The 15387-nt window shown below is 71.5% G+C and overlaps 3 protein-coding genes across 5 annotated transcripts; all 3 read right to left on the reverse strand.

Moving 5' to 3' along the window:
- Positions 1–164: 164 nt before the first annotated feature.
- Positions 165–6349, reverse strand: QARS1 (glutaminyl-tRNA synthetase 1). 3 transcript variants are annotated; one of them, XM_035546583.1, is made up of 23 exons: positions 6016–6349; positions 5328–5437; positions 4980–5055; positions 4696–4760; positions 4498–4551; positions 4155–4212; positions 3840–3911; positions 3611–3696; positions 3378–3464; positions 3208–3307; positions 3016–3094; positions 2828–2936; positions 2615–2745; positions 2406–2498; positions 2170–2307; positions 2007–2094; positions 1785–1928; positions 1607–1711; positions 1379–1471; positions 1081–1208; positions 765–831; positions 514–639; positions 165–412 (listed from the first exon to the last, which is right to left on the reverse strand). In XM_035546583.1, exons 1-23 carry the CDS (start codon positions 6314–6316, stop codon positions 362–364), a joined length of 2361 nt encoding a protein of 786 aa, XP_035402476.1. In that variant the 5' UTR covers positions 6317–6349; the 3' UTR covers positions 165–361. The 3 variants fall into 3 exon arrangements, with proteins under 3 accessions (XP_035402476.1, XP_035402475.1, XP_035402474.1); XM_035546582.1 differs by having other exon boundaries at positions 514–831; positions 6016–6347; XM_035546581.2 differs by having other exon boundaries at positions 3840–4212; positions 6016–6347.
- Positions 6350–7330: 981 nt separating this feature from the next.
- LOC118248130 (epidermal differentiation-specific protein-like) lies at positions 7331–9042 on the reverse strand. Its single transcript, XM_035546789.2, has 2 exons — positions 8995–9042; positions 7331–8533 (listed from the first exon to the last, which is right to left on the reverse strand). The coding sequence occupies exon 2, from the start codon at positions 8512–8514 to the stop codon at positions 7465–7467; it is 1050 nt and encodes a 349-aa protein (XP_035402682.1). The 5' UTR covers positions 8515–8533; positions 8995–9042; the 3' UTR covers positions 7331–7464.
- Positions 9043–9826: 784 nt separating this feature from the next.
- SLC6A8 (solute carrier family 6 member 8) lies at positions 9827–14793 on the reverse strand. Its single transcript, XM_035546854.2, has 14 exons — positions 14773–14793; positions 14219–14419; positions 13736–13867; positions 12972–13251; positions 12761–12893; positions 12420–12554; positions 12219–12322; positions 12013–12137; positions 11818–11930; positions 11600–11737; positions 11338–11440; positions 11160–11260; positions 10774–10944; positions 9827–10350 (listed from the first exon to the last, which is right to left on the reverse strand). Exons 2-14 carry the CDS (start codon positions 14304–14306, stop codon positions 10219–10221), a joined length of 1755 nt encoding a protein of 584 aa, XP_035402747.1. The 5' UTR covers positions 14307–14419; positions 14773–14793; the 3' UTR covers positions 9827–10218.
- Between the last annotated feature and the right edge of the window lie 594 nt (positions 14794–15387).

The following is a 15387-nucleotide window of genomic DNA, read 5'->3' on the forward strand; positions in this document are numbered from 1 at the left end:
CCCCCCCCCACACACACACACTCGAGTCTACCCTAAGGCAGGATGGTGCTGGGCGCTGTGCCCGCGCCCCCCCGTGTCACCCCCCCCCCCGTGTCCCCAAGCCCCCAGGGGACCCCCGCAGCCCCCCGGGGCCACAGCAGGCAGGGAGAGCACGGAGCCACGGGTGGGATGCTCCAGTTTATTGAGGTGATGCCGTGGGGGGGGCGGGCACGGCCCCGCGGGGCTGTGCTAAGGCAGCTGTGGCGCTGGGGAGGGGGGCGCAGGGGCCGGGCTCCAGCCTGACCCCCCCCCCCCCCCAGGGACGCGGCCCCACAGCCGGGCACGCAAGCGGCGGCGGTGGCGGGGGCAACGGGGCCTCCGCTCAGGCTTTGCCAGGGTCTTCCTTCAGCGTCACCGTGCGGTTGAACACCAGCTGGGGAGAGAGAGGCAGGGGGAGGCGCTGAGCCCCGCAGCTCCCACGGCGGGGGGCGGGGGGGCCGCAGCTCCGTGGGGGTGTCCTGCCGCGGGGCTCACCTTCCCCTCCGTGCTGTCGGGATCCACGGAGAAGTAGCCCAGGCGCTCAAACTGGAATTTGGCAAAGGGCTGGGCGGCGAGGACGGATCTGTCAGCCAGGGCATTGTCCACCACGCGCAGGGAGTCCTGGCGGGAGGGGACAGCGCTGTCACAGCGCCCCTGGGCCCCCTGCCCCAACTCCTGCTGCCACCAGGGACAGGGGAGCAGGAGGGGCTGCAGGGAAGCGGGTACCAGCTCCTGCCAGCACTCACAGGATTGAGATCGCTCAGAAAGCCCCCCGGAACCTCCGCTGGGTCCTCGGGATTTTTGTGCAAAAACCTGAAAAAGGACAGTCTCATCCGACGCCGGGGGGCGAGGGGCTGGAGGGCAGCAGTAGCGCCTGGCCCCCAGGGCGCCGTCCCTCCCCTGGGGACAAAACCCTGCCAGAAGGGGGAACGCAGAGCCGCGAGGGACAGAAAGGCGCTGAAGACGCAGCTCTGGTTTCAGCGGTCGGCAGGAGCCAGGCAGTGCCAGTCCCGGCGCCGGCAGCACCGCTGCGCCAGCCCCTGCCCGCAGCCCCCTACTCACAGCCGCTCGTAGAGCCGCACTTCGCACGTCAGAGGCTCCGACACCCAGTGGATGAAGGCTTTGGGCTTCTCGGCCGCGTCTGACTTCGTGCAGGTCACCTCCAGCTCCATCACGCGCCCGCTGGCGTTCTGGGCGAGGCGAGAGGAGCCGTCAGACCGGAGCCCTGCCCCGCAGCGCAGCTGGGGCTGAGGCACGGAGCCCCGTCTCGGGGCCGCCCTGCGCCCACAAGGCTCTGCTCCCACGGCCCTGCAAGGCCCGGGGGTGGCAGGGAGCCCGCGCCCACCCCCAGGTCCCCCACCTTGATGACGTTCTGGACGGCGATGACGTAGCCAGCGTGGCGCAGTCCCACGGGCTGCCCCGGGGCCAGCCGCTTGTAGCCCTTGTCCAGCTCCTGCGAGACAGTTCACCGCTGCAAGAGGGGGCCCAGCACAGGTTCCCCGTGCCAGCACCTCTTTGTCCCCCCTCCTCCTGTCTCCCCCACGCCGATGCCGTTCCCAGGGGGCACAGAGCACCGTGCCCAGCTCACCTCCCTGAAATCGGTCTCCTCGATGTAGACGGTGGGCTGGAAGGGCACTTTGTGGAAGCCCCGGCTCTCATCGGCTGGGAAGTTGGGCACAAGGACATCGATTGTCTGGGGACAGGCAGGGGGGTGAACACCGACCCCGGGGAACCCCCGCTCCCAGCCCAGCCTGCGGCCGCCTCACCTCAGGAGCGGGGAAGTTGGTGATGGTGACCTTGAGAGGCTCCAGCACGGCCATGGCGCGGGGGGCCTGCTCGTTCAGCACCTCCCGCACGCATGCCTCCAGCAGGTGCGGCTCCATCGTTGCCTGGGCCACGGTCACACCGACCTGCGGGACGGCCTGCCGTCACCCCGGGGGCTGGGGGACGTGGCTGCCCGCCGCCTCGCCCCGCCCCACGGCGCCTACCCGGGCGCAGAAGTTGTTGATGGCCTCGGGGGGGAAGCCTCGCCGGCGCAGGGCTGTCAGGGTGAAGAGCCGCGGGTCGTCCCAGTCCCTGAGAAAACACCGGTGTCACGACCAAAAACACGCTCCGAGCAAGCCCCACCCTGGCTGCTGGCCCCGGTCCTACCTCACAGCACCCGTCTCCACCAGGCGGATGATTTTCCTCTTGGAGACGACGGTGTAGAGCAGGTTCAGGCGCCCGTACTCCCACTGCACAGGGCAGTAGACGTCCAGCGCGTTGCACAACCAGAAGTAGGAGGAGCGCCTGCGAGGAAGGCGCAGGAATAACCTGGCTCAGCCCCACGCCTGCCCTCAGCCCCCCTGCCCAGCAGGGATCGGCCCCGGGCCGCGCACGGTGCTCACCTGGCCTGGAACTCCTTGGTGCAGAGGGAGTGCGTGATGTGCTCGATGGAGTCGCACAGGCAGTGCGTGTAGTCGTACGTGGGGTAGATGCACCTGCGAGGAGGATGCAGTCTGCCCTGGGCTCCCTGCACCCCCCCTCCCCGCCCCCGAGACCCACCCGGTCCCCCAAGACGCAGACCCGTCCCCACAATCACCGGGACTCTCCCTACCATTTGTCCCCGGTGCGGTGGTGCGGAGTGAACTTGACGCGGTAGGCGACGGGGTCCATCTTCCCGTCCTCCATCACCAGCTTCATCCGCAGCGTGGCCTCCCCCTCCCCAAACTTGCCCTTTCGCATGTCCTGCGGGGCGGGGAGCAGCCGTCAGCTGGGCCACGGATCTGAAACCCACAGTCCTGCAGCACCTGCCCCCGGCCACGAGTACCTCGAAGAGCAGGAGCGATTCCTCCACGGGCCGGTCCCGCCACGGCGAGGGCGGCGGGTTGTGGCCCTTGATCTCCTCGACCTTCTGGTGGCAGACGTAGGCCTGGCCCCTGTAAGGGGGACACGCGGTCAGCGGACACGGGCAGCGCGTCCCCTGAGCATCCCCACCCACCGCCCCGGCACACCCACCTGCGGATGAGCTCCAGGGCCCAGGCGTAGAGCTGGTCGAAGTAGTCCGAGGCGTGGGTCACCGCGTAGGGCTGGTAGCCTGAGGGGACGGGGCAGGTTGGAGCCGCCCCCGGGGCCAGCAGCGGGACCTGCACGCGGGGATGTCCCTGGCGGCAGCCCGGCCCACCCTGCCCTCGCCAGCCCGAGCTGTACCGAGCCACTCCACCATCTCCCGGATGGCCGTGAAGTACTTCTCCTCCTCCTTCTCGGGGTTGGTGTCGTCGTAGCGCAGGAAGCACACGCCCCCGTTGGCCTGGGGACACGGGGACAGTGAGCACCCGTTTCCCCGAGGGGCCTGGGCACAGCCCGGTGGCACCGCTCACCTTGGCGTAGCCGAAATTGAAGTTGATGGCCTTGGCGTGTCCGATGTGCAGGATCCCGTTGGGCTCAGGGGGGAACCGCGTCCGCACCTGCCAGGAGAAAACGGGACGTCTGTCCCGCAGCGGGAGACACCCCCTGCGGGGGGGGGGTACCGAGGAGTCCCCTGCAGGCCCCCGTGCCTCCCTGACACCCCGCTGCACAACAGAACCCCCCCTCAGAGGAGACCCGAGCTCACCTGCCCGCCCGTGACTGCCAGGTGCTGCTTCAGCAGCGCCATGGTGTTGGGCGTCACCACGTAGCCCTCCGTCTTGTAGTTCTCTCCTGGGGTGACAGCGTGGTCAGGGCTGCGGCACCGCCCCAAGCCCAGCAGCCCGTGGGGAAGGGCACAGGGCCAGGACAGCCCCCCCCCCCCCCCCGGGACACAAAGCTGGGGCCAGCACGCGGCAGCGCTTCCTCGCGCTCACCCGGCTTGTGGAACTTGAGGGCTTCTCCCCGCAGCTGCTCCAGCAGCGATTTCGTCTCCGTGCCCACCTCGCCTGCAAAGAGAGACAGGGCCGAGCCGGTGCCGCCTCCTCCTCCTCCGCCTGCCCACTGTGCTGCTGAGACCTCACTTTTTACCCGTAAAGGACAAAACGTGCAGCAGCAGCGCTGCCTGATGGGACAAAGGGAGCTCCCCAAGCACTGCGAGCTGCCTGACCACAGCCCAGGTTGCTCCTGGGGCCGAGCCCCAGGAACCGGAGGGCTGGGGCAGCTCCTGGCAGGATGACAGAGCCCCTCACCGTTCTCCACCGCGGGCGCCTTCTGCTTCTCTTCCTGGACCGGCCGGGCCTTCGTAGCCTGCAGGGACGAGCGCAGCCTTAGCGTCCAGCTCCAACGCGCTCCCTCCCCCCTCGGCCCCATCCCAGGGTGGTGGCTGGGCCCCGGTTGGTGTGGGAAGTGCAGGGCCACAGCAGGCTCCTCGCACAGCCCCAGACCCCACAGAGCACTTGAGGAGCAGCGGGACCACGTACGGGGACGGGAGCCAGCCCAGAGCACAGCCCCGAGGGTGGCTGGGGCTGCAGAGCAGCTGTTTGGGAGCCAGGGAAATGCCAGCCCAGTTCCCAGCCTTCCCCACTGCATCACCTTTGGTTTCTTTTCCAGGTCTGCTTCTGTCTTTGGTCCCAGCAAATGCAGCACCTGGGAAAAACAAGAACATCTTGATACAGTGCCCCAGGGCCTGAGGGCAGCCCCGTGACCCGCAGCCTGTCCCACACCCACCTAGGACAAGCTGTCCCCGGCCCCACACCGACAGGGGACAGGCAGTGCCCGACCCGCACCCACCTGCAGGTCCACCTCGTTCTTGATGCTCTTCCCGTCCGCCCACTGCAGCCGGCTGCGCGCCTCCCCTGCAGGGGGGAGCACAGCGTGGGCGAGGGGCCCGGCGGGTTTGGCCAGGGCTCCCCACATCGACTCCTGAGCCAGCAGCCCCGGGACGGACCCAGGGCACCGGGGGTGCCCCTGCTCCTACAGCAGGGTGCCAGGGGCTGTGGAAGCCCGGAGGGGGACAGGACACAGGGCAGGAGGAGGTCCTGTCAAGGGACGGGGACCCCGCCGCCCCAACTCACCCATCAGCAGCCCCATGTTGAAGCGGTAGCGCTCGGCCAGCAGCTCCTCCCGGTGCCGGCTGATCACGGCCTCCACCTGGCGAGCGGAACGGGCGCGCCGGGGCTGAGCGGCGAGCCGGGGCCCCCCAGTCCTGTGTGGGGTCCCTCCCCTGGACCCCCCAGCCCCACGCTGCGTGTCCCCCCCCACCCCCTGGTCCCACGTGGCGTCCCCCCAGACTCCCCAACCCTGTGTGGCGTCCCACCCCCAAGACTCCCCAGTCCTGAGGGTCCTGATCCCGTGTGTTGCCCCCCCCGAAACGCCCCCGCTCCCTTGTGTTGCCCCCTGCCCCGCAGCCCCCCATCTCTCACCGCCTCCTCGATCTGCTCGGGGCTGACCCGCACGCCCACGCCGCACGCCTGCTCGAAGTCGGCTGCATCCAGGGGGTCAAGCGGGTGGCTGCGCAGGTACTGCAGGGCGGCTGCGGGCACAGCGCCGTCAGCAGCGGCACGGGCCCCCCCCAAAAACCCTGGGACCCCACAAAGGCCCTCCCCAAGCCCCCCAGAACAATTCCAGGACCCCCCCCCCAGGCCCTCCCTAAGCCCTCCAGGACCCCCCCAAGCCCCCCAGAACCCCCCCAAAGCCCTCCTCAAGCCCCCCCCAAAGCCCCCCAGGACCCCACCTAAGGCCCTTAGGACCCCCCTCCAAACCCCCCAAGGACAACCCCAGGACCCCCCAAAGCCCCCCTGGACAATCCAAGCACTCCCCCAAGCCCCCCAGGACCCCCATAAGCCCCCCAGGACCCCCATAAGGCCCCCAAGGCCCTCCCCAAGCCCCCCAGGACCCCCATAAGCCCCCCAAGGCCCTCCCCAAGCCCCCCAGGACCCTCATAAGCCCCCCCAGGGACCCCCCCTAAAGCCCCCCAAGGCCCTCCCCAAGCCCCCCAGGACCCCCCAAGGCCCCCCCCGGACAACCCCAGGATCCCCCCAAGGCCCCCCACATCTCCCCATAAGGCCCCCCAGGACCCCCCCCCCCGGCGCCCCCCCGGCCGCGCCGCACCGCCGAGCTGCAGGTCGCTGCGGATGTCCCCGCGGCCGATGTACGCCACGAGGAAGGCCAGGCGGCCGGGGTCGCGGAGCCGGGCGGCCGCGTTGTAGAGCAGAGCCCCGGTGGCCTTGTCCAGGCCGGAGCCCAGCGCACCGCGGGCCTGCAGCACGGCCCGGCGGAGCTGGGCGCTGAGGGCGGCGTTGCGCAGCGTCTCGCGGGCCTTGGCCTCGCTCAGGCCGATGCCGGTGAAGAGCCCCAGCGCCTCCGCCTCCTCCTCCGCCGGCTCCGCCGCCGCCGCCATCGCCGCCGCCATCTTGGCGCCCTCCTCCTCCCCGCCCGGGGAGGAGGGCGGGCCGGCCCGGCTCGCCGAGCCAATCGGCTCCGCGCGCCGCACGCCGCGGCCAATAGGGAGGGGGAGAACCGAGAGGGTTCGGCGAATAGGAAGAAGGGGGGCGTGGCTAGGAGGGAGGGTAGGGGTGTCTTTTAAAGGGACAGGCGGCCGCCGCCACGTGGGGGGCAGGCCCGGGGCGGGGCTGGGGGCTGGAGGGGGCGGCCCCGGGGAGCCCCAGAGGGCCCGGCCGGGCCGCCACGGGGGTCCCTCAGTGTGCACCCACGGCCACCCGTGTCCCTCATTGTGTCCCCACAGCCACGCGTGTCCATCCCCGTGTCCCCCCTTGTGTCCCCACGGCCATATATATCCCTCACTGTGTCCCCATGGCCACCCCGTCAATCCCCGTGTCCCCCTTTGTGTCCCCACAGCCACATGTCACCCCCCCCGTGTGTCCCCACAACCACCCGTGCCCATCCCCATGCCCCCTCTTGTGTCCCCATGGCCACCCGTGTCCTTCACTGTGTCCCCACAGCCACACGTGTCCATCCCCTTGTCCCCCCTAGCCACAAGCATCCCCCTTCATGTCCCCACAGCCACCCGTGTCCATCCTCGTGTCCCCCGAGCCTCAAGTTTCCCCCCTTTATGTCCCCATGTCCCCCCCTTTATGTCCCCACGGCCACCCATGTCTATCCCCGCATCCCCCCTTTATGTCCCCACGGCCACCCATGTCCATCCCCATGTCCCCTCTTGTGTCCCCACAGCCCCAAGTGTCCCCCCCTTTATGTCCCCACTGCCACCGGTGTCTATTCCTGCGTCCCCCCCTGATGTCCCCACAGCCACTCGTGTCCATCCCCACCATGTCCCCACAGCCACACATCCCCACCACATCCCCTCACACTTCCCCCGCAACATGGCCGCCGCCAGCCCCCAGCAGCAGCAGCAGCAGCAGCAGCGGGGCACTTCAGGACGGGATTTATTGTCACTGCCCACATGTTGGGGCTCCCTGGGCACCGTGGGGTCAGCTGCAGCACCGGGTCCTGCCCACCGGAGCCACCCACCAAGGTGTCCCCAAGGGCACGCACCCCACAACCCCACACCGTGAGCAGGGCACGCGGGGCGGCAGCATGGGCTCAGCACCCGCCGGGCACCTGCTCCGTCCCCACTGCGCCCCCCGGCTCCGTGCCAGCGGCCGGCAGAGGCTTCATGCTGAAGTGGGCGCTGATGTTGGTGCCCGAGACGCTGCGGTACTCGCCCAGCTCGGTGCGCACCGCCTCGTTCTGGGTGACGGTGAGCAGCACGGGCACGGACAGCGTCACCTCCTTGCGCAGCACGCGGATGCTCAGCACCGTGCGCGGGGGGATCTTGGCCGGCAGCTGCACCTCCACCCGCTCCCGCCGCGTGCTGGACTCGCTGCGCCCCTTCTGCACCGTGAAGACGTTGGAGGCCTCCACGGCCAGCGTGAAGGAGAGCCCGGCCTTCAGGCTGGTGGCGTTGCTGAAGTGGAAGCTCTGCCAGAGCGTGGTGCTGTACTCCCGCGTGCTGCCGGCCGCCAGCGCCTGCTCCGCCGCCGTCTCGTTCACCCCCACAATCTCGTCCACCAGCACCTCCCGCTCGGCCTCCACCCGCTTCTGCTCCCACAGGAGGCGCGCCGAGACCAGAGGCCGCCCGGGCCGCAGCGGGCGCAGGTGGGAGAGCCTCGCCTGGAAGTTCAGCTCGGGCTTGTAGTCGGCGAGGCGCTCACCGGGCCAGGCCAGGCAGTGCCAGCCCCCGCGGCCGGGGTGCTGGTAGAGCAGCCAGACCCCCCGCTGCACCACGTGGGAGGCCACGCGGTCGTTGAAGTAGCCGTAGGCCAGGTTGGTCTCCTCCGTCACCACCTTGCAGGCCCCCTGGAAGTTGGGGCGCTCGTAGAGGGTGATCTGGGGGTCCCCCAGGTCGTCGTGCACCAGGCGCAGCGCCGAGAAGCTGTTGGGCCGCCCCACCGAGGGGTACTCGCCCTCCTCGAAGGCGTGCGGCTCCCCCTCGTACTTGGGCTCCGTGTAAGCGATCCAGGGCTGCCCCACCACCTTCAGGGAGGCGATGCAGTTCCCGAAGTCCAGCTCGTGCAGGTCGGGCACGTCGCAGGTGAACTCCCGGCTCAGCCCCTCGAAGTTGGCGCGCTCGTACACCGTGATCCGGTTCATGGTGCCGCGGGCACCGTCCCTGCGGGGGGCACAGCGTGTGTCAAACCCGTGACGCGGGCTCGCGTGGGGCTGTGGGGAAAGTCCAGGTGGCAAAGAGCCCTCTCCCAGCACCTCCTCTCCCCCCTTTCCCTTCAAGTTTCCCTCCCCCCGTCCCAGTCCCTGTGCTCTCACCGTCTCCGCCGGCAGCGCCCCGACGCTGGCCCGCGGCCGTGCCTTTTATCGAGGGGGCGGCAGGGCCGCGGCGTGCTGCGACATGAAGCGAGGGCGATGCCGACGCTCACCTCCGCGCCCTCCTCGCCCAGCCCCGGCCCCGCTGCGGCAGCGGGCACCCGCACGGCCCCGGCGCACCGGGACGCCAGGCGGCCCCGCCGACCAGCCCTGCCGGAAAGTCCTGCCGCGCCCCGGGCACGCGGCGCTCCAGCGCTAACGAGTCACCGCCAATTATCAACGGTGCTTCCGTGCCCTGCCCGCGCTAATTACCGAGTGCGCTGCCGGTGGGGCAGGAACGGCCAGCTCGGCCCGGCGGGGTGAGAGGGTGCAGTGGTGGGACTGGGTGGCACCTGGGGACGAGCCCCTGCTGCGCCATGGTGCCACCGGGAGCTCAGTGCGGGCCCTGGCACGGCACAGCACGGCCACCCGGCACGGGACGGCCCCTGGACTGGCAGAATGTAGCCCCGGTCATGGCACGGCACAGCACGGTGTGTTAGGACAGAGCCCTGAGGCACGGCGTGGTGTGACGCGGTACGACGCAGCCCCCCACACAGACCTGCGCCCGAGGAAGGCCCGGGCAGGCGGTGGTGGCACTTGTACCCCCTCGTCCCTCTTGGTGGGGACGTCCCCGACCCCGCTGCAGGGCAGGATGCTCCGGGACCTCCTGGGGTGGCCATGGTGCTGCTGGAGGGAATCGGTGCCACTGCTGGGCACGGAGGGAGGTGGGGCACAGCCCCACACAAACCACCAGCGCCAGGCGCAGGGCGCACAGCCTCCGACACCCCCAGCTGTGCCCTGGAGCCAGGCTCGGGCAACTTGAGGTGCCAAGGCAGTTGGGGCCCCTCGGTCCCAGGGGACTGCATAGCAGAGACGGGCAGGATCAGCGAGGGACAATGAGCCAGGGCTCAGCCCCACAACCCCCCACAGGGCAGCAGCTGCCCCCCCCACAACCCCAATTCTCCCAGCGGCGAGGGGCAGCCTCGCACCCGCAGCCCCCTCTGCTCCGCCAGCCCCTTCCAGTGCCACCCCAGGGGCAGCAGCCCCCCCCCCCAGCACTCCCCACCCCCCCAAAATGCGGTGCCCCCTTCCCGAGGCGGGGGTGCCAGGGTCTCCCAGTTTATTGCCAGATGTCGGGGCGGTCGGGGTTACACCAGACAAACGCTACAGAAGCGGTTAGTGAGCGAGGTGCCACCGGCTGGGGGGGCCGGGATGGGACGGGGGGGGGGGGGGGGCCGGGACGTGGGGACGGACACCGGGGAGGGGCTGTCCCGCTCGCTTTCCCCCCACCCTCCCCCACCCTCCCCAAGCCACCCCCTCCCCCGGTGCCACACGCCCCTGTGTCGGGGACCCCCGCAGCCGCCCCGGCCCCGTGTCCCCGAGGAGCCCCGGCCCCACGGCGGGGGGGAGGGGGGTCCAGGCGCGGGGCAGCGAGGGTGGGAGGCGGTGCTGGCATTATTGCTATGGCAGGCGGGAGCAGCGCGACCCTCCCCACGCTCAGATCACAGTCTCGAAGAGCGTCGCCTTCTCCTTGGGGGGCTCCGGGGCCAGGAGCTTGGCTTCGGCCTCGGGCGTCAGGTACTCCAGGTGGTGGTGGCCCCAGATCGGCGTGGTCAGGAGCTGCCAGCGCTGCGGGGACGGGACCAGCTCAGCACTGGGGCCACTGAGACGGGGGTGGCACGGGGCATGCCCCTGCCCACGGGGATGGGGTGGGGATGGGGCTGAGATTGGAGTGGGGAAGGGTGGAAATGGGATTGGGAGAGGGATAGAGGGGGGCACGGGGATAAATCTGAGATGGTGACGGGATGGGGATGGGATTTGGACGGGGGTGGCACTGAGATATTAACGGGGACAGGATTCAGATGGAGGTGAGAAGGCAGTGGGGATGAGGATGGGATTCAGCATGGGCTGGGACAGAGATGCCAGCAAGGACAGCGATGAGACCTGGGTGGCGATGGGACAGAGGTGGCATAGGGGACGGGATTCACATTGGGACGGGGGCGAGGCTGGGACGGGGATGACAGAGACGGGGTGGGGACGGAGCCGCCTCACCTCGCGCAGGGAGCCTTTGCAGCGCAGGAGCTTGTAGAGGACGGTGCAGGGGATGCAGAGCATGGAGGACAGTGCCAGGACCCAGCCGATGGCGTCGCCCCACCACGGGTACACGTACGTCTTGTTGTACGTCAGCGGCTTGTAGTTCACCACGTGGAACACGAAGATGCCCTGGGCAGAGGGGCAGCGAGGTCCCGGCTGTGCCATCCCACACCCACGCGTGTCCCAGCACCCAGCACCCTGCGCCCAGCACCCAGCGCCCTGCCGTGCCCCCAGCAGCCGCCGGGGGGAGCCCGGTGCCCGCAGTGCAGCGGGGGCAGCGCGCACGGGGCCGCGCGAGGGCGCGCGCCTGTCCCAGCCCACGCGTGAGCGTGTCCCCGGCTCACCACGCAGACCAGCGGCGTCACCACGGCCCAGCACCACTTCATGAAGGGCAGGGGCCGGTAGCCGATCATGCGGGCCACGTCGTCCATGAAGCGGTCGGCGCCTGCGGGGACAGGGATGTCACAGCCGGGGCCCGTGGGGTGCCCGTCCCCGCCGTCCCTCCCCGTCCCACGGCCTCACCGTAGACCCAGGCGATGACCACGCACTCCCAGAAGGCCTGCCACAGCAGCGTGATCCCGCTGGCCGAGTAGTAGTCAAAGAGCTGGAACACGTACATGCCGCCCTGCGGGGACGGCGACACGCGTCACTGGGCTGCGCCGCCTGTCCCAAACGTCACCGAGACCCCCCCGCCAGCACAGACACCCCACGGGCCACGGGAGCTCCTGCCCCATGCCACGGGAGGGGACAGCACGACGTCCCCACGGCTGTCCCGTGTCCCCACCTGTGTCACCATGGAGAGGTCGATGAGGCAGCAGACGACGCAGCAGAGCGCGGCGGTGAGCTCGCGGCGCAGCGAGCCGGCCCCCGGCTGGGGGAACAGGTCCAGGATGCCCGTGATGAAACCCTCCACACCGACAAACTGCGGCACACGGCGGGGCTCAGCGGGGGCGTGCGGCCGTGGCCCCAGCCCCAGCCCCGTGCCCATCCCTGTCGCCGTACCTGGCTGTCCAGCCCCAGCACCAGGAGCATGAAGAAGAAGAGCGTGGCCCACAGCGGGGACAAGGGCATCAGCGTCACGGCTTTGGGGTAGGCGATGAAGGCCAGCCCAGGGCCTGCGGGACAGCGGGGTCAGCGGTGCCAGCCCCACGGGGGACACGGGACCGGCCGGCACCCGCTGGACCGCCCACCACTCACCGGACTCGGCCACCTTGGAGATATCCACGCCTTGCTCTGAGGCCATGAAACCCAGCACGGAGAACACGACGAAGCCGGCGAAGAAGCTGGTGGAGCTGTTGATGACGGCCAGGATGTAGGCGTCCCTGCGGGCAGAGAGGGTCACGGGGCGCCGGGGGGGTGATGGGGGGCCCCAGGGGCTTCCCTCGCGGGCGGCACGGCCCTACCTGTAGCAGTTGTTGTGGAAGCGGTTGTAGCTGCCCAGCGCGGTCAGGGCGCCCAGCCCGATGGCGTAGGAGAAGAAGATCTGGGTGCCGGCGTCGATCCAGACCTGCGGCACAGGGGGACCGTTGGGGGTGCCGGGGGGGCGCAGCGTGTGTCCCTGTCCCGGCCCCCCCCGGCCCTCGCCTCCCTCCCCCTGCCCTCACCTGCGCCTCGGCCAGCTTGGACCAGTCGGGTTTCAGGTAGTAGACGATGCCGCCCAGCGCCCCGGGCAGCGTCACGCCGTGGACCAGCAGCAGGATGAGGACCACGTAGGGGAAGAGCGCCGTGAAGTAGACGATCTGCGGAGGAGGAGGGGGTGCTGGTGAGCCCCAGCCCCCCCAGCCGGGCTGTGGGGCAGGGCTGTGGCTCTCCGTCATGCGCCGCAGGTGTCCCCAGTGAGACCAGGACCTGGGATGTCCCCAGCTGCTGGAGGCACCCCCCAGACAGACGTGGGACCGGTGGGGAGGACGGGAGGGAGGCAGTACCGCAGCCCCCCCAGCGTTACCTTCCCCGTCGACTTGACGCCCTTCCAGATGCAGAAGTAGACGACGACCCAGGTGGTGACCAGGCAGAGAATCATCTGCCAGTTCATCTCCCCCGGCTCGCTGAGGTCCCCCGAGAGCCGCAGCACCTTGTTCCTGCACAGCGGGGCAGCGCTGAGCGCCGGCACGTCCCCCCGGCCCGCCGTGTCCCCGCGCCGCCGTCCCCGCACTCACTCCCAGAACTCGATGACGGGCGAGCGCTTGTTGGCCAGGTCGGTGCAGCTGAAGTTGAGGGCCCCGGCGGCGGCGGCGGCGCTGGCGTTGGTGCTGGCATTCCGGCACAGCTCGAGGTGGAAGAACTCGGCGCACTGCTCCGTGTTCCAGGCGTGGCCGCAGGTGGCCCAGGGCAGCGTGTCGGTCAGCGAGTGCACCAGGTAGAAGAGCCCCCACACCAGGATCATGATGTAGTAGGAGTTGCAGAAGAAGACGATCACCATGGAGGCCAAGCCCAGACCTGAAGCACCACCGGGACGTCAGAGCCCGCGGGGGCTGGCGCGGGGCCCAGCCCACCCACGGCAACCCAACCCGGCGGGGACGTGCGGGGGGGTGGAAACCCTGGGCAGGACGCGGGGTGCGGGCGAGGACGGGGCAGGACGGCGGTGACGGCTCAGGGTAGGACGGCGGTGACGGCTCGGGGTGTGCGGGGAGCCCGGGGCAGGATGTGGTGAACCGCAGGAGGTGGGCGGAGGGACGGGACCCGGCAGCGCTCGGGGGAAGCCGGCGGCGGCAGACGGGGAGCCGCGGGGCAGGGCAGGGCGGCACGGGCGCAGCGGGGAGCTGCCACCCTTGGCCAGGGCGCCCGCGGGACACGGGCAAGGTGCAGGCAGCAGGCAGGGTGTGGGCAGGGAGCCGCCAGCAGCGCGTGGGCAGGGTGCCGGGGGGCCCCCGGGCAGGGCCGAGGGGGGGGGATTTAAAGGGCAGCGGGGTGCCGGCGGTACCTTTGAAGAGGGGGGCGATGTTCCAGGCGGCGATGCCCCCCTGCTTCATGAACTGTCCCAGGGCCACCTCCAGGAAGAAGACGGGGATGCCGCCCACGAAGACGATGAGCAGGTAGGGGATGAGGAAGACGCCTGGGACCGGGGAGGGGGGGCACACGCGGGGCAGGCTCAGCCGCCGCTTCCCCCCCCCCCCGCCCCGGTCCCCCCCGCGCCGCCCGCTGGGCGCAGCGAATGGCGAGCGGGCCTCCGCGCACTCCCCCTCGCCGCGCCGCCGATGTAGGTCAGGGCGGGCAGGTGCCGGGGGGCTGCCCGCGGCCCCCGACCCCCACGAGACCCCCAGCAGCCCCACGGGGCGGCCCCGCACCCGCGCGGGTGGCCCCGTAACCCCGTCGGGGGCATCCCCACGGGCCGCGGGGCACCGTGCGGGGTGCGCCCCCCCGGTTTGCGCCCCCCCCCCTGCGTCGGGGTGCCGGTGGGGCTCACCTCCGCCGTTCTTGTAGCACAGGTAGGGGAAGCGCCAGACGTTGCCCAGCCCCACGGCGAAGCCCACGCAGGACATGATGAAGTCCATCTGCCGCGTCCACGTCTCCCGCTCGGGGGCGGCCGCTTTGGGGGGGCCGGGGGGCCCCACCAGCGGCGCCGTCACCGCCCGCTCCTCGCCCGCCGCGGGGGGCTCCGCGCCCTCTGCGGGGACAGGGGGGCCCACGCCACCGGCACGGGCGCCCGTGGGGTCGGACGGAGGGGAAGGGCGCCCGGGGGGGGGGGGGGAGGGGGGGGGAGGGCGCTCGCTGCCCCCCTCCCCCCCGAGCCCCCCACTCGGGCCGTGACGTCAGATGTCAGGCCGGCGCGTGACGTCACAATGCAGAGCGGTGACTCACCCCGCGGCGGCGGGAGGGGGCGCGCCGCGGTCGCGCGTGGCCGTGGGGTCCCCCCCGCACCTCCCCGCGCGTCCCCGTCCCCTCCCCGCACCGCGTCCCCGCGTCCCCGTCCCCGTCCCCGTCCCCCCCCCCTCCCCGGGCCGCCTGCCCCGCGCTTACCGGAGCCCGGCGGGGCGGCGGCGGCGGCGGCGTCGCGGCGCGGGGCGGCGGGCGGCTGCGGGGCGGCCGTGTCGGCGGGGACGGGGGGCATGGCGCGGGGGGCCGGGGACCGGGGGCGGCTCGGGGGCGGCTCCGTGCCCGGGGAGCTCAGAAGCAATCCACGAAGCACTTGAAGGTGAGTCGGAAGAACCTCATTGAGGGCGGCGGGGCGCGGCGGGGCGGGCCGGGCCGGGCGGGCGGCTCAGAGCCGGGCTGCGGGGCCGGCGCCGCGCGGCCGCTCCGGGGCTCTCTGCGCCGCGGCACCGGGCGGCGGCGGAGGCAGAGCCGGGCCGCGCCGCCCCCCGTGCGCCATTGGCCGCGCCGCCCGCCCGCGGCTTGCCGGGACTTGCAGTCCCGCCGCACCGGCACCGGCACCGGGGCGCGCCCGGGGCACGGGGCAACGGGGCGGCCCGGGGGGGGGCGAGGGCGCGCTGAGGGCACGGGGAATACCAGGGGACGCCGGGCGGGAAAGGCGCTCCGGGGCCGTGGGGAACTCCGGGGGACGGCGGGCACTAAGTTCGCACTGGGGGCACGGGGAGCACCGGAGGACACCGGGCAGTAAAGGCACACCGGGGC

Source organism: Cygnus atratus, chromosome 10, assembly GCF_013377495.2.
Source record: "Cygnus atratus isolate AKBS03 ecotype Queensland, Australia chromosome 10, CAtr_DNAZoo_HiC_assembly, whole genome shotgun sequence".
Lineage (NCBI taxonomy): Eukaryota > Metazoa > Chordata > Aves > Anseriformes > Anatidae > Cygnus > Cygnus atratus.

Coding starts and splice junctions, on each gene's coding strand:
- QARS1 (XM_035546581.2), bottom strand. CDS start 6,316: ATGGCGGCGGCGATGGCGGCGGCGGCGGAGCCGGCGGAGGAGGAGGCG. Junction 3,697..3,839: donor CCTCAAGTTCCACAAGCCGG/GTGAGCGCGAGG, acceptor CTGTCACCCCAG/GAGAGAACTACAAGACGGAG. Junction 2,095..2,169: donor GTGGAGACGGGTGCTGTGAG/GTAGGACCGGGG, acceptor GTGTTTTCTCAG/GGACTGGGACGACCCGCGGC.
- SLC6A8 (XM_035546854.2), bottom strand. CDS start 14,306: ATGGACTTCATCATGTCCTGCGTGGGCTTCGCCGTGGGGCTGGGCAAC. Junction 13,252..13,735: donor CATCGCCCCCCTCTTCAAAG/GTACCGCCGGCA, acceptor GTGGTGCTTCAG/GTCTGGGCTTGGCCTCCATG. Junction 12,138..12,218: donor TTCCACAACAACTGCTACAG/GTAGGGCCGTGC, acceptor CTCTGCCCGCAG/GGACGCCTACATCCTGGCCG.
- LOC118248130 (XM_035546789.2), bottom strand. CDS start 8,514: ATGAACCGGATCACGGTGTACGAGCGCGCCAACTTCGAGGGGCTGAGC.